Source organism: Melanotaenia boesemani, chromosome 20, assembly GCF_017639745.1.
Source record: "Melanotaenia boesemani isolate fMelBoe1 chromosome 20, fMelBoe1.pri, whole genome shotgun sequence".
In the NCBI taxonomy this organism is placed as follows: domain Eukaryota; kingdom Metazoa; phylum Chordata; class Actinopteri; order Atheriniformes; family Melanotaeniidae; genus Melanotaenia; species Melanotaenia boesemani.
In genome coordinates this window covers 22,527,170-22,544,476 of record NC_055701.1, presented here as the reverse complement: position 1 = coordinate 22,544,476, position 17,307 = coordinate 22,527,170, and the positions used below count along the sequence as shown (strand labels likewise).

The 17,307-nt window shown below is 39.3% G+C and overlaps 1 protein-coding gene across 1 annotated transcript; it reads right to left on the bottom strand.

Annotated features, from left to right (window-relative positions):
- LOC121630963 (piwi-like protein 2) lies at positions 1 to 17,105 on the bottom strand. Its single transcript, XM_041971534.1, has 24 exons — positions 17,087 to 17,105; positions 15,157 to 15,524; positions 14,951 to 15,053; positions 13,833 to 13,932; positions 13,521 to 13,690; positions 13,198 to 13,288; positions 11,011 to 11,121; positions 10,722 to 10,839; positions 10,338 to 10,462; positions 9,985 to 10,065; positions 9,787 to 9,900; positions 7,435 to 7,623; positions 7,205 to 7,289; positions 5,747 to 5,839; positions 5,175 to 5,315; positions 4,417 to 4,530; positions 4,043 to 4,231; positions 3,243 to 3,344; positions 2,985 to 3,101; positions 2,399 to 2,487; positions 1,960 to 2,065; positions 1,539 to 1,792; positions 1,020 to 1,127; positions 1 to 242 (listed from the first exon to the last, which is right to left on the bottom strand). Exons 2-24 carry the CDS (start codon positions 15,508 to 15,510, stop codon positions 86 to 88), a joined length of 3,111 nt encoding a protein of 1,036 aa, XP_041827468.1. The 5' UTR covers positions 15,511 to 15,524; positions 17,087 to 17,105; the 3' UTR covers positions 1 to 85.
- Between the last annotated feature and the right edge of the window lie 202 nt (positions 17,106 to 17,307).

Genomic DNA, 17,307 nt, shown 5'->3' with positions numbered 1-17,307 from the left:
GCCAATCCCAGCCAGGCGATGATACAAGGTCAAGATGGAATAATGAGTTGCATAGCTGACAGTCGTAACACTTGGGTTAATAACCTCACAGAAAAAATAGCTTGTCTGAGAGCTGGATGGCTGGCTCCTTGTGCAGGTGTTGGCCGGACAGGAAAGCCAGTTTATGCGCGTACTTGCAGGGTGCTGGAACACGAATGGTGCCTGGCCAGTTCCAGTACAGATGGCACATCTTGAACGTCAACCTGGCATGAGACAAAATCAATCATAAGTTTTAGACCTGATCAAACATTAAAGTGTCACACTTTATAAAATGAAAAGCAGACCTTCAAAAACTTAGAAATACAGGTGTTTGAGGTATTAAATAGAACCAGTTTACTTGACCATTAAAACTCAGGTAAGGGGAGTAAAAAGATCAGATCTGACTTCAAACTTCACTTCTAAAATGTGATATTAGGAAACTTTTGCCTGCGCCTATTATCCGATTTCTAAACATTGTGTTTGTTGGAGATGGCAGCAGCTACAATCTTAGGGTGGTATAGTAAGCATTTAAGGGTTAATTATACGTTATCTAAAAAAAGCATAAAGAAATAAAGTCCTTAAGTCCAACCAACATTATTAACAAGTTAAAGATATAAAAACAGCAGCACAAAATATCTTGCTGGTAAAAACAGGACAGCAAGCTGTCAGCTGTTATCTCAATATTTTACTAAACATTTTGGAGAAGGTATATTGAGATTAATACATGCAGGGCCCAGAATGGGATTATTTTGGTCCTATGATTTCTGCAATGTGGAAAACACAGACAGAATGATGGACATGGACAATGAAACTGGAAACTATTGTAAAATGTGGAATATTGTGGAATGTGCAAATTTTTATGCTGGTGAACCAAAATGAAAAAGTTGGCCACACCAGTACAACTAATGAAAGAGTTATTATCAGTGTCGTTATTAAAGCCTGGACATGCCATGAAAAAATGAGAGGATAGTTACTCACATTGAATAAAATGTCAGACGTACCTTTGCAAGTGGTCTGGTGTGAGGTTTGCCGTGTTGTACAAGGTGATATAGTGTGTAGGGAGTCCACAACCCTGACGAATACTATGTGCCATCAGATAAAAGTCCACCCTAAATATCAGGAAAGAAAACATGTTGAGTGAAACTCTTTAAGAACCAGAGAAAATGGGGTGACTCATTCAAGTTTATATACCAAAATCAGATGAGAGAAAAAACACGCATGCATTAGCTGTTACTAAAGTCATGAAGTCAATAATATTTCCCACTTAACAGTGTGATTTCCAGCTGTATTGAGGGGAGAGGCGCCAGACATGGAGCATATCTGTATAGCAGCCTTTTCATTTGTTCCCAATCTATTTGTAGTACTTTCCATGTGAACAATCAATGTGACATAATCAATGCCTCCCTGGATAGACCGTCTACAACATCCTCACATTTATCTGCTTTCAAGTTCTGAAAAAAGCTGCTGCATCTCCCAAGTAGAGAACGAGCGGTGACCACAACCTGAAGCTTGACACTGACCAGTCTTTCTGAGTGAGTGTGTGATCCACAACAGTTCCAGGTGGAGGAGCATCAAAGGTGTTTGCAGAACACGAGTAGAGTGTGGTGCTGATGCGTTTCTGGACCACAACGAAGACCAGCTTGGGCTCATAGCTGGGGAACCTCTCAAAGCATTTGATCAGCTGTGGGATCTCGTACTGCTCCACCATCTTCAGCTGGCCTTCGGACACACCATCCCGATACACCACAATCTTTTCTGGCAGGTTGTGGTTTACCTGTACAGAGAAGGTCAAAGACTGCAGTTTCCTCCATTTTTTTCTTCTGATAAGATCCAGAAGCAGATTGTGTCAACTGTTTAATAAAGATCAAGCTGCAACTCTTGTTTGAGTTAGCTGTGGTTTGAAGTTGAATAATTTTGTAAGATATACTGGAAAATGGTTACCTCGTAGTACTTCTGCAAAGCAGCCAACAAGCAAACTCTGAAACCACTGATCAGTTCCTCATTAGGTGTCTGGAAAGTTACTCTGGAGTACCAGCGGGTCAGTGAGCTGGGCAAGGAAAAGGCAAATGTATTTATCATCAGTTACCACACTTACTAACACCATAACTATTAGGTAAAATACTCTTTAGCTCTCCAATTCCAAATTTTCTTTAATATTATACAGAATTAAGTTCATTCTATGAATATTCCAATCAATCATCTGAGGACGCGGCCTTAAAGCCCACCAGCTTCATAACATAAGAAGTGAACCCAAATCTTGGTGCAGAATATAGTAAAGTCCATGTTGGTGAGCTGTGGCTGAAATTAAAACTTCATCATTACGTAAGCAAAAGACACAAGACCAGAGCCACACGATGAAAAGCAGTAAACATCTGTTTACCTGTTCACACTTGCAACAAATCCCATGACTGACTGATGCACCTTGCTAGTGTCATGGTGGACGTCAACTCCAACTACCATCAAGTTTTTCTGTTCAAGTGAGACAAGAAACAGAAAAAAATCTACATCAGGACTCATCAACTAGATTTATCCAAGGAGCAAATACTTTTAGGCAACGTGAGGGCCAGATGTTGTAAACTAAACAATTTAAAACGGTATCCCAAGTAATACAGCATTATTTTGAAAGATGAATTTTTCTACCAAATGCATATTATTTTTCAGCCTTTGCCAGTGTTAACAGATTCATATTACCAGTACTGCAGCACCCACTCCATTACGTTACGTTGCAGTGGCTTTATTCTGATCAGGAGTGATCAAGTTACTAGCTCCTTAAAATCACCACGAGAAAGGAAATGTCTTTTTTAGCCATTTTCTAATTCAGTGTAATCATTTTAGAATAAGATTTAGATTTACAATAAGTCTTTATTAACCAACCACAGTGTTGGTTGAATAAAGGATCATGCTTAGAGCTGTGCGCATCTAACACGCGTGTTGTGACTTTTCTGCTTTTCAAAGAGGATACTCACCAGAGGAACGTTGACAGTCCACAGCTCTCCTCCTAACTTGCTGTTCATCTGCAGGAGTATCTTTTGGGCAATGCTCCTCAGCTTCTGTTGCTGAGATATTGTCCTCACATTGATGGCCTAATGACAAATATATGACAAATAGTATTTTTCCAGGAAGAAGACATTGTCTTAAAAAAAACAAACACCAACAACAACATTTTAAACTATAGTTTTATGTTGAAATACTTGCTTTAAACAAAGAAACAACACATTACAAACCTGTGACGGTACGGGACTTTTAACACAGCACAGCTTTTTGATGGCGCTGTAGAGATCCTCTCTGTTGCCAACCATGATGCAAACTACCAGCTGCAATTTAGGCTGCACACAGATGTGAAAATAAATAATCCACTTTTACTTTCCAGCATCTGCAGTATTGGCTCAGCAGTATCAGACAGTAGCTACGTTTACATGAACAAATAAATCATCTATCCCACTGAAATCAATGTGATCAGAGATTCTAGCTGACATGTTTACAGAGACACTAGATAAAGTGATCAAACAAGATGATGTGTAGAGACCACAGATACGATCAGAATGAGTTTATATGAACGGTTCGTTTTTCCTGCTGATCCGAAGGTTTAAACCACCCCTCTCGATAGGATCAGCTGAAATTGCGGCCGACTGGATCAGCTGACATGTTGACATGACGCATTTTTACTCTGATTGGACGTTGGATCGGATCAAAAGTGCTGCATGTAAACGCAGCTAATGATTCCAGTTACATACAAAATACTACAGAAAATCCAGAATGGGATTTTTATATTTAACTTTCTAAAGGAACCTGAAACCCTTCCTGAATTATAAATCTCTGACAATGTCAAACTATTTTTTACATTTATGGGCCATTTAGTTTACATTTTACATATTTGTTCATACAAATCTTGCACAACAACATTTTTAAGTTGCATCTTTATTAACAAATGTAAGTACATCCAAAACCTATTTAAATTGGACAGATCTTTGTAGAAAGCTTACCAGTACAGGTTTGTTTTCGCTTAAACTTCTATATGTAATACCTCACTGGTGAGCAGAGAGTGGATGCTCTTGACATAAGTCTCAGTCCGGTCATCACGCAGCTCCACCCGAACAGGTCGCTCTAGTCTTACCCCGATAGGCCCAGCCACCTTGTTAAAGGTGGAAAGCAGCTCCTCTGCTTGGTCAGCACAGCGGCGAGGGTAGAAGATGGCCCAGATGCTCAAGGGGATCTAAGAGCATCAGTCAATGGAAAAAGACAAATTAGTCAGCCCCTTAAGTCAAGGTGCAATTGTTTTCTTATACAAATGTCAACTACAACTTTCACCACCTGAGACAAAAATGTCACTATAGAGATAATACTGCTGCCTAGATTCTTCTGCCTTGCAGCAGAAAACCAAACGTTCATACGACTCACAGAGCTGATCGAAGCATCCCTCACAACCTCTCTGGACCAGGAAACATCAGCACCAGTTACAAAGGATGAAGACTGAAGACAGATGGTTTCAGGGGGCAGTGTTCTACCTTTAATCTGCAGCAGAGGAAAGAAATTCTCTATAATTTTGGGATGCAACAATCGGACAATGAGTGGAATTAGCCGGTTTTTTGCTCCATTAGATGAGACTAAAATCACTCAGATACTGATTTTATGTTGGTCACATTTACAACTGAATGATTCATTTAGTGTACAAATAATATCTAATGAATCACAAGACCTACAGACCGTGCTGCTCAAAGGGCATATCAGCTCTATAAATAAGTTAGAGCGACTCCACTGAGTTTCTCCTTTATATCATCTCCCTGCCAGTCCTTTGAATGTTTGTATCGGTCATACACACAGATAATTCAGTGTTTAATAAGAGCTTACTTGGGTTAGGAAAGCTTAGATTTCTATGTGAAATCATATTTTAATGAGATTAAAAGCAACATGTTTTTTTCACACTGTTTATTAGCACCAAGTTAATCTCAGGCCAGGGATGGGGCCATCACATTTTTAGGGAACATGACTTCCAGCACCTGTAAGATGTAAACCAGCCATGTAGACTTAAAGCTGGAGTCAGATGTTGAAAAGCTAGCATATTTTACTATATGTGGGCGAGGGGGGATTTATGTCACACTAATTGCACATATGACCATCAATTCATGAAATGTTTCTTACAAGTGACAGATTCTTACCATCACAATTTTGGAATCGATCTCCAGTCCCCATCGACTGATCTCCTTCAGACTCTCAGGATTGCTGCTGATGTTCTTCAGCAGTTGCTTTATTGAGTGGGTGTGCTGCTCACTGCTCACATTGATGTGCATGGTCAGATCCTGTAAGATGCAAATACTCTTAAATGCTTTTGTGTAGTGTGTGAATTGACCTTAACAACCTTAATATTTGGACTGTGATTGTTTTATTTTATTATGCATGTAGCTGCTCGATGAATGCTTAAGTTTATAACATACTATCTGCTCAGATATTTATTCACAGAAAACATGGGAATGATCCTAAATACACAAAAAAGCAACAGAAGTGGAGCAACTCATCCAAGGAGAGTAGAAAAACATAAGACAAAGAAAAATCCTTTAAAAAATAAAATAAAGAAAGAAAAATGACCCACGTTTTCCAGAAGATATACAATTGAATATATTCTTTATTATTCTGGCATATGCATGTCACCCTCTTACGGTGATTTATTGTTGGTGCTTTAAGTGTGGAGTTAGAAGACTAGAAGAAAACTGAACAGCAACATCAAACTCACCTTCATAGCTCTGAAGTCCTTCCGCATCTTGTCTGGGATTCCAGTCATGAAGGAAAGCTCGGGTACTAAAAGGATCTCTCCAGTAATGATTTGCTGCATTTTCATGGACACAAAAACACACATTATAAAAAACAATGTAAAACTACCATAAAATAAATAAAATAGTGAACATGTTGGCTAAACACAGGACATATGAACAAAGCATAACATGATGTCCAGAGATGTGTGAGAACAAGAAAGCCTGACCAGAAGGAGGTTTTTAAAAGGAAAAGACATTGCATAGGATCAGGCTTTGCAGCAAAGAGAGTGACTTTTGTCCCTCGTTTATACTAAACTTCTACCGTGGATCAAGCTGTTTGCAACAGAAGTTATCATGGAGGATTATTTGAGTAAACTTGTTGTTTAACTGAAAATCCAGGTTAAAACATAACATCTCATGAAGGCCCAAATCCAGCTTAGAAGGTTGCAGTCAATAATAAAACTGAATACAATGCAGCAAAACTCTTGAATCTTCACCTACAAACACATTAATTTGTCCAGTTTTTGATCCTTACAGAAACTTTTCTGACTTTTGTTCAAGTTTCTACACAGAAAGGAAAGAACAAATTGCTATTTCATTTGATGATCGGTAACTTTGATTACTGAACATATTCACTATGAATTTGGTGAGCGCAGCATTTATATTTATTTCATGAATTTCTATATCTTATAATTACAATGTAGAGTCGGAGTGCTGTGTAAATTCTTCTTCAGCCCATTTCAAAGATTATCAGTGTGGGTAAGGTACCCAAGCCACTGATGCAACCATCAGTCTGGAGTCAGACCACATGACATTACATCATTGCTCTAGGGTCCAAGCTTTATGCTACCTAGCAAACTGAAGCTTTCTTTTTCTATTAGCCTCCATGCTATGCAATTTTAAAGGTTGCACAGAAAACTCAAGACTCACTTCATCACCAAGTTAACTTGTACCTTTAAGTGGTTTCAATAAATCATGTAACTATCTAGTCATTGAAAAGAAAAAAGAAAAAAAAAGATTCTTCTTTTACACTTTTGGCTTCTCCAGTGTTACCAACCTGCTTACACGCCCCCAGTGCTAGATACATGGAGAAGAAACACTCCATGTGTGTGTCCTTCTAACACAGAATAATCATGTTTGCCATAAAAATCAAGTGATTGTCAAATATCATGATTTGGGTTCATCTAGAGGAAAAAAACATGCTGCAGAGCAAGAAACTGTTCCTGTTGGAGGCATATTCATAAGCAACAAAGTTTACGTCATCTCAAACAAAAATAATGGTCATCTGAGTGTTGGTGGCAAACAAGACTTGCTGTGGCCACAGGGTCGTAGTCTGAGACAAGAACTAATGCATGTCAACTAAGTGGTCTACTTTCAAGGCCTTAGCTTAGTTTTATTTCGAAGCCTGGTTGTGTCTCATGATGCTGTAAAAAATGTACCTTCCCTCCTGGCTTGGACCTCTCCTTGGGTCGGTGCAGGAGTAAAGGTTGGTTCATCTCATTGATTGTGATCCCATAGTTCTTGCTGTTAAAATATCAGAACATTATTAATAACATAAAAACACAACAAAATGTCCTTTCATTGCTAGTCTGAAGTTAAAGTAGAACTGTGAGATTTAAATTACACAAGCTTTACATCCTTGCTCAGTTCATGGACAAATTATTCTCACCTGTAGTATTCCACAAAGGTGGTTTTTGTGCCATCCATCAAAGTGAAGGTGTCCTTGGGAGACTTGTTCCATTCAATGGCATCAATGCGGTAGGTGCGGTTGTTGTAGCGGGTGATAACGATGCTACCAACCAGTTCTTTGGTGCATTCATCTTGGAAGTTTTCCTTATTTTGCTGGAACAAAGTGTTCCTGACAGACAACAGGACAAAAGCAAATCATTATTTAAAATTAATGTGCTTGTGATTTCTTTTGTGCTTCTCATCTTTAAACAGAAAAAAGTAGGACAAGACCATGACTAATGAATGGACACAGTAAGCCTGTCTCATAAATCTGACCTCCCTCAAATAACACCTCCATTACATCTGCAAAGGAAAGGGTTACAATGGTTAGGAGTATTCAGTTCTCTCAGAGAACACATATCATCAAGACCATGACACCTTGAAAACTATATGCTAAACAGACGTGTGGTGACCTGCTCTGCTACCCTGTTGGTTAAATCCTTTCTAATAGTGTATTTGAACTTGAGAAACCCCGCCCCTCGCCAGGCGAGTCTGGGGTAATGCCTAAATTATAAAAGAAAGCCAGTCAAAAGAAACTCTTTACGTAAAACTCTCTAAGCTACACTGCCGTTCTTTGGAAATTCGAGTAACTCTGCAGCTAGTATCCAAGCTATGGAAACTGATGGGGCTAATGCTAACCCGACTACAGTGGATAAAACATCGGCCTGGTTTTATGCAGGCAGTTATTTTGGATGCTATTAATGACATGAAGACGGAGTTCTCCGCCAGGTTTGATGGTGAATTGTCTGCTACTGAAAGTGTCAGGAAGGACATCACAGATTGTGCTGAACGTGTCACGGAGGCAGAATCACGGATTTCAACAATGGAGGATCAAACAAAAGTTCAAGTCCTCGAAAACAAAAATAAAGATTTGGAGGAAAAACTACTAGACCTGGAGATGCGATCGAGGTGTTCCAACCCAAGGATTGTTAATTTACCAGGGTAACGATGCGTGTGCCTTTTTGTCTCCAGACGCCCTGGAACTTGCATTGGGACGCAGTAAACTAACCAAAGACAAAGAACTGGTGGTACAAGCAGCCAGAACAAAAGGGCAAATACTGTACAAGAAACAGCCGGGGAGGTTCTACCAGGATATGGCAGCAGTTGTTCACAAGAAGCAAAAGGAGTTTAACGAGGCGAGGTGGCAGCTCCGGTCGATTGGTCTTCAATACGGCATTATCCCCCTTGCTAGTGACATACAAGGAGCGGTCTCACATCTTTAATAACCACGTCGAGGCGGAGGACTTTATCAAGCGCATCAGGTCAGAAACGGGACCGGACTGAATTATTCGGAAGCAAGTTTAAGTTTGGTGTTTACACCAACTATATCAGCTGATCAGGTACAGACAAGCATTCCAAAACATAATGTCAAACAGTTACATGTTTTGCGTATCTTTGCATTAGGTTAAATGTTTTTTTCTTTATGGGGCAATAATAATCTGGGTATTTTGCAATCTGTGGTCTTTTTACCATAGAATAACTAATAGTTAATTAGAACATAACTTATTTCAATCACTATGTTATTTATATTAGCTTCCAAGCGTTGGGATTTATAAAAGTACTCACATATGCTGGTTTGTGGTCTCAGGAAAAACCTGAGACAGGGCTGAATTTAGTTCATGACAAGAGAAGGGTGCTTAAAAAAATCAAAATGACAAATGCTCAACTATGTAGTACAGGAGTTTAAGATTGCCGTTATAGTTAGTTACTTGTTGGTTTGTGTTCATTGTTCAGATATACCGTTGGATAAGGTGGAACAGTTGGCCGCTATCTGGAAGTTTTAAGATCAGAGGGAGGAATTCAGACTAATAGTCCTGGAAATGTGTTACAGTTTGGTTGATTGTACAACGTTGATTAATAGTATTATTGTCTCCTTTGTTTTATTTTTTTACTTTTCACAACTACCTAAGAATGGTGGGGAATTATGGGACTTGCTACACAAAATGTCTAGTAAGTTTAAAATAAAAATCACATCATAGAACTGCAGGGGGTTACAAAAACTTAAAGTCAAACAAATAATGAACAGAATAAAATCAATGCATTCTAACATTGTATTTCTGCAAGAAACACATCTGATTAACTGCTGATTTGAAAATTAGAAGGAGAATGAACGGTGGATGTATCTTCAGAGATTCATACTCGCTGTACAGTGAAGTTAAATGATGGATTAAAAAGGCAAAATATTCTAATTCAAAATAAAGTAGCCTCAACCACTACAAACCACTTTAATATTACTGTAAAGAAAGTAACAGCATGTAGCTTGTGTCAGCAGCTCATGTGTGACGTAACTCACATGACATCCAGCACGGAGTCGTTCCGCAAAACTTTGTGAATCACGTCCACAGACAGGTACAGACCTCCATCTGTGCGCTTAATGCAGGTGGAATAGCCCGGCCACACTTGCAGCCTACAAAACACATGGAACAAGGAAGGGAGTAGGGTGACCCTGAATGTTCCAGATAGCTGGACCTGATGCTGAAATAATACTAACCGATGCTTTCCAAGAACGACTGCACTTTCTGGATCGAAATGATTTCTGCCCACCATCTTCAGTCCAATCATTTTCATTACCCTCAAAAAGCAACACAATGCCAAGTTCTGTCATTTACACAATCCTACTAACACATCATGACAGCAAAACGAGGACATTAATGCTGTTTCTTTTTAAACATGATCTGAATAAATAAAATGACACCAGATTCAGTTTCTTAATTTTATAAATCAAACTGATTTCTGTAATGAATAAATCTTTGTGAAAGCTACGGGCACAATGTATTAGCTATAAAGAGAACAAGCATTTGGCAAATATCTTTCAAACACCATGAATATACTTTAAGGAAATACCTTCTGAGTACCACGTTGTAGAAAGGGATGCAAAGATCAGAGCTGGGGGGCAAAATCTTCGTCATCTTGATTTTGATTTCTATCTCCTCATTATCTGTCCGCCTCAAACTTTTGAGAACAGCCACCTGCATGTCATCAAAATATTTACATTAGAGTTTTTTTAAAAAAAGTCAAAAGGTGAAGTTAATCATTGTGACAGATTATGTACAATGCAACAAAATCTAAATGGTCAAACTCATTGTCAGAGGTCAAGACCTTCATCTAATGCAGATAAATAACCACAATCAAGCAGTCAATTAACAGAATTTATCTGCTAAATTAAGGAAATCCTGAGAAAAAGACATGGTCCAAAGTTTGTCCTCCCAACCCAATAACAATATTTACCTCATCTAACTTAACTGGCAGGTACAGTATGGAACCATCAAAAGCCACCACTTCCCCAGTGGTTGAACGGTGATCTTTCATCATGCCAAAACGCATCGCCATTGATTCAACATTTGGTCTTGGGGGGGGGGAACAAAACAGAAATTTAGATCCTTACCAAAAGAAATGCGCAATTAATCTAACTCACTAAAAACCAAAAACATAAGAGAAAAATTTTATAATAAAGGAAAGCGACAGAAATTCCCCTGTTCTCCTGTTGAGGAAGCGGCTATTTATACATCATACTTACGTAAACGTAACATGGTACTGATACACCGCTTCATTCTTGCATCTAATTGGGATGTGGTTTGATCCAATTGTTATCGGAGTTCCTTTTGTTCCACCTTTGTTAACTGGTTCACTGAGAAAAAAAAAAAACAAAGAAAGAGAATTTCTCTGAAGTTCATGCATGAAAATTTAAAGCACTTTTGTACAACATTAACAAAAGAAAAAAGTTTCATTACTTGTCTTGCACCTAGAACTGGGTTACAATAAAGACAAAAAACTGATTCATTGAGTTGAATCTATTAAAATGGAATTAATTCAATATGATTCATTCTTCCATTTTCTCTACTACTTAGTCCAATGTCGCAGGGAAGCTGAAAGCCTATCCCAGCAATGAACGGGTGAGAGGCAGGGTACACTCTGTACAGGTCGCCATTCCATCGCAGGACCGACACAGACAGACAAACAACCATTCACCCTCACACTCACTCCTAGGGAGAATTTAGAGTGACCGGTTAACCTAACATGCATGTCTTTGAATGGTTTGAGGAAGCCGGAGTACCCGGAGAGAATACAGAGCGTACACGCAGAACATGCAGACTCCACACAGAAAGGCCACGATTCAGGTGTGTGGGCTCCACCTGTTCAACAAATAGAATGATTTGAAAATAACAGGAAGTGACATCACCACACACATACCCACCGGCCCCACTACAAGGTCAAGTTAATTCATTTTGATCTTGTTTGCTAAACAGCGCCAAGTCAAAGCAGAGGTAATTTAAAGGTCCCATATTATGCAAAATTCACTTTTTAATGGTTTTGGAACAGTCATACTGGTCCCCCCGCATGTGTAGGAGACCCGTAAGTGTGAAACTCTTTCAGGCGCTCCCTCTCCCCCCTGCTCCACCTCTAGGGAAGTAAGCGCTGAAATGAGCTTGTTTGAAAGCGTGTACGTTATGACGTCATAAGGGACAATAACCACTCCCCACAGAGCGATGGACCCGTCTACCGGCTCTCAAAGCCCGCCCTCTAAAAATCACCTAGCGCCCAGTGTTTTTCCCTCTTCGGCAACCCTCGTTAGCGGACATGGCTAAGCGACAGAAGCACTGTTCTGTTTGTGGCTGCATAAATGAACACGAAAACGTTTTTTTACTTCCATCCACTGAACCCACGAGGACTGAGTGGATTAATTTTATTTTTGGAGGAAATGTACCCGGAAAACTTCCAAAGGTTTTGCATGTCTGTGGCCAGCATTTCAAAGAGGACTGTTTCCACAACATGGGTGCATGGAAAGCAGGCTTCGCCAACCGTTTGAAGCTGAAGCCAGGTTCAATACCAACTGTCCGTGACACAGCTGGAGAGGTAAGAGCAGTACTGTTAGTCTTCTTGCTCGAACTTCTTCAGGAATGGGTTCCGGTGTTCCGGCGTTTGTTTATCCTTCACTACGCTGTAATCAGCGTCTAGTAACCGCTAAGGCCTAACCTGTCAATCACCTCATGACGGGCGATGCGATGGGCGGAGCCAACAGCTGAGCTGCTCCACCAGGGTTCCGCCCACCATAAACGGCACATTTCTGAAGCTGCTAAAAAGAGGGAGGTGAAGAGAAGCCGCTGCACTCAAACTGAGGGTCGATTTGTCCATACCATGGCGGAAATATTTCATTTAGATATTAATGAATGGTCTCAGATTGGGAATAAAGTGTATAATATGGGACCTTTAAAGTTCCATTTTCTCTAAAACGGGTTTACAAGTCGTCTTTTTATCAAAAACCTTAACAACCTGATGTTATCTGATTTACATGACGGCATGACAGAGCTGCTCTGTGTCCATGGTGGAGTTTCGCCCTGATGCCACACACAGACACGTTTGCTCACGTATCCCTTATACTGACTAACACTGACCAGTAAAATGTCTCAGTTGATCATCCAACAAAGGCCTGCTTACACCTGACATGCAGCTTTACTCTATGAGCTGCAGGACATTACCGGTACCCGATGTCCAGCATCAACACTTTGCTTTGACTGACACCAGCCGCTTTCATTGAGAAACTTGTGTGAAGCTAAAACTTTCAATGTCTTCATGCTCAAACAGCTGATTTGAATTTAAAAAGAGGAGAACCAATGTCAAAGTAATGACTGATTTACATCTGATGGGGTCTTGGTTGGGTTTGCCACTGCGGCAAGACATATCAAAAGAAAAAAATTATACATACCGTATGACCTCCATTACCAGCTCCTTCTTTGCAGGTGCAACAGCTGAAAGAGCAGTGGTATCTTGACTGGTGAAGACCGGGGCCACAGTTCCTTTAGAGTATTTGCATTTCATAAGACATAGTGACTAGATATCATCTAAATGCATTTATTAAAATGTGGATATTCTGTACACGCCAAAAGGCTGCACATAGCCCTCAATGAATAGTGTTGTTAATGTAATTTTAAACCATTTCCTCTAACATCTGTAGGGTCACAATCTAACTAGCTGATTTTATTTTCGACATTCCTGTTCAGACTGTCAACTGTTTTAAAGTTTTATTACCTGTGTGTGGGTGTTTATCTGTTTCCGGCTCAGGTGTTGCAGAAATAGATTTGATCTGACCTGGAGGAAAAGGGGGAAGCAGAGTATGTCCTCTTCCCATTCCAAGCTGTGGCATCGCTGCTCTTCCGACCCCCACCATCATCGGAGGGAACAAAGTTTGGCCATGGAAACTGTAACAGGCGGAGAGGCAACAATGTCCAGGGTTGAACTTTGGTTTTATGTTGACAAAGGCAGTTACTGTATAACTTTAGAGCATTTTCCCTTATACTGACATAATGGTGCATAACTCATCTTCAATTGATCATAGCCTACCTGCTGCCTCTACCCATGTCTCCATGTTTACCGATACACTCTGCAGTGCTCATGGCAGCTTGCAGCTTTGCATCTCCCCAATCTCCGGCTGCTCCTCTTCCTAGAACAAAATATAACATTCTCATAAAGGATTAAGTTCAGGGAGTTATGTTGCAGCTTTCTATTCCTCACATGTATGCACTTGTCTATATTCATGCTTTGTGCTGTAAAACAAACTACACATTGGCTTACTCTCTCAAGTTAGCTTGCAGCAGACATTTTTATATATGTTAGTGATGCTGCAACAGGTAATGTACAGTGAAGACTGTTAAGACTCTAGGCAGCCTATTCACTTCCAGGTTGTGGGAAGTAAATATTAAATTTATCAGCTGTCAAACTGTAAAAGAAATACGCAGCCCCAGTAAATTCACTTTGTTTTTTTTGTAGGGATGCACGATATGTCGGCATTAATATCGGTATCGGCCGATGTTAGTAATTTTTTAACATATCGGTATCGGTCCGATAAGCAAAACTGGGCCGATATTAACAGCCGATATTTAGTTTAGTATAATTGCTGTTTGTGATGCAGCACTACATTGTAATTGAAGCAAGAAGCAATGAGCTGTGTAGTAATTTTTCATGGTGTAAAAAAAAGGTACTCAAAAAGCAGTATGCAATATCTGCAAAGTTGAAGTCATGCGAGGAGGATGCCGTGTCAACTCATTCAGCACCACAAATTTGATATGTCATCTGAAAAACTACCATCCAGAACTTCACAAACAATGGTGGGAAGCTAACACTCCTAATGTTTGCCTTATTTTCACTTTGTACAGAATTTGATAATCTTAAACCTTTTAAAACAAAATATATATATCGACATCGGTAAATATCGGTTATCGGCCATAACAACAATATTAATATCGGAAATCGGTATCGGCCAAAATTTTCATATCGGTGCATCCCTATTTTTTTGTTTTTACCTGAGGACCTGGTTCTCGTGATCTGATTAACTGAAGCTTTTTTGGATTTAATGAGCTTTGTCAAAATATCTCAAGCAAACATATGGAACAATATTTACTTTTATTGTCACAAAAAAATAAATAAATAAATAAATAATAAAAAAATAAAAAAATACAGACCCACTGGTAGTGTTCCTCTTCCCCAGGATGCCATGGTCTCAATTCCCATTTCTCTAAACATTGAGACCAGTGTTGATCCTTGACCATGAGTTGGCATGCTAACCTGTACAAGGAAGAAAACTGTTGCTGATTTTCATGCAAGACTCTGATATTAAAATCTAAACATGCAAACAATATATGATTTTATACCCATTTCTAGTTCTCACCTGCTCTGTGGTCAAAGTAGGGAGATCTCCTGTTGAGACTGGTGTCGTTTCAAATGGAGGATTGTGTCCATGTTGTGCCGCCAGTGTTAGCAACATGGTACCTCTGGCCACCCCAACTTTTGGTTTGGTTTCTGCAGAAAGCAACTCCCTGGCTTGACCAACTCCTGAGCCATCAGGCTGCAGCAACAGCCCTCTACCTTGTGCAACCACAGGTTCAGTAACAGGTAGAGATACTGCCTGTCCTTGAGGGCTATCTGCAGTCTGCAGTCCTCTTCCACGTCCTGGCAAATGGACACCCGCCATGCCGCTGAGGTTGGGAGATTTGCTTGGATCTCTTTTTGGTTTCTGATACATTCTTATCAATTTCCCTGGACACAACAAAAGAGAAAAATCTGTCACTTATTACATTTGGACAATGATAAGATAAACACATAGGGAAAAAAACTAGGGTGACTTCTGTCGTCCTAATCCTTACTGTACTGGTACAATATATTCTATTATAGCTCCAAGGAAAGTTTGAACTGTCAGCTGCTGCACAGACCGGTAAATTGGATCCATCTGTATCATGCCCAATTTATTTGCCAATTAATGCTCCATCACTTTTAAAGCTTCCATGGGAGATACTGTGGTCAGTTTCAGAAAACCCATGTAAAATATTTTTAGGTTGCAATACTTTTGAAGCTACAAGAGCACTTTTTTAGCTAACAGTACCAAATACCCATGACTAGTTCAGTCACGATTGAATGCATACGGTAACTTAACCATTGCATGGAGGTGCAGCTTTGTTGAAATAATCTAGTGGTGCTGTGTGCAACAATTTATTCAGCATACAAATGTGCTTCAAGAGGAAACAAAGGCTTACTTTATTAATGTTCACCGAAACAAATTACCCCGTCATCCCACCTTGCCAAGGGTATGTGAACTCAAGGTGGCCTTTTTTTTTTTTTTTTTTTTAATTAAAGTAAACAAGTAACTTATTCCAATATAGCTCCAATTCTGTGTTGGAAATAATAGTTTTCTTTAGGATTTTGTAGTTCCAGGTTAAAAGGCATTTTTATTCTCTTCTCTAACTATACTCAAATGCTCAAATAACTTGGACCCGTTGGGTTCAATTTATTGAGAAAATAATGTTTTTTGAGATGTGAAATTACATAAATTTGGCAGAGATCACACTGAGTGACATGTTACAGCTGATAATTATGTTCTTTTAGCAAAATTACGCTAGATTACTTTTCTTGCTAACGCTAACTTTTAATTACAAATACATTAGGGTGTCTTCTATCCTGTGTTTTAAAAACTGTACTCATGTCTAAATCATAATTTTCCAGCTTTTACATGCGTAACAGGACTTTCTGTTGCCCAAAAAAGTAATAAATGGTTACTAAAGTTAATAACTAAACGCTACTAACTTTTCCATTAAACATACCAAGAACTAAATTTACAGCCGGTAGTTTTTGGGGTTTTTTTTCCCCAGCTGCGAGGTAACCGACACACGTGCTTCAGAAATAAAGCAGCTCATGTCCGGGACGATAAAACAGAAATAAACTTAATTATGCTTAAAGTTTCTAACCAATAAAATAATAACGATAAAGCATACCTGAAAAATTACAACATGAAACTTACATAACTCATGTTTCCCTATTATTATATAAGCGAATGGACTATTTGTTGCCTAAAATAATAATTAGTTACTAATGCAGAACTTTTCCCTCAATAAAATATGTCATGCGTCACCACGAACAAAATTTACAGTTGCTAGCTAAACGATGCACGTGCTTCAGAAATTAGCGTAGTTAAAGTCCGTGACCGCTGCAACATAAGCAAACCCATTAATATGCTTTAAGTTTACGACCAATAATAATAATAATACATAAGAAAATCATAAAATTATAACATAAAATTCTAAGGAAGCAAAAGAATATGTACACACCGGTAATACCACAAACTTGGATGCGTCAGACTGACCTAATCAACGGAGTCAAAACGGACAGATGGCACTTGTCCTGCCCTCCAACGGTCTGATTGGACAATTAACACTTTCTGCAGCTGGCATTGGTTCAGTGTGCCTGTCAATCTTTTATAGATTAGATTTGAAAGACGCAAGTAAATTATGCTTTATCGCTCCTCAGTGGTTAAAATCTACATGCTTTG

What these genes read in the sequence shown, in the direction of transcription:
- LOC121630963 (XM_041971534.1), bottom strand. Translation starts at nt 15,510, where the DNA reads ATGTATCAGAAACCAAAAAGAGATCCAAGCAAATCTCCCAACCTCAGC. An exon ending in ACCTTTGTGGAATACTACAG is followed by an intron (nt 7,290 to 7,434) that starts GTGAGAATAATT and finishes ATATTTTAACAG; the next exon opens with CAAGAACTATGGGATCACAA. An exon ending in ACACCAGACCACTTGCAAAG is followed by an intron (nt 243 to 1,019) that starts GTACGTCTGACA and finishes GTCTCATGCCAG; the next exon opens with GTTGACGTTCAAGATGTGCC.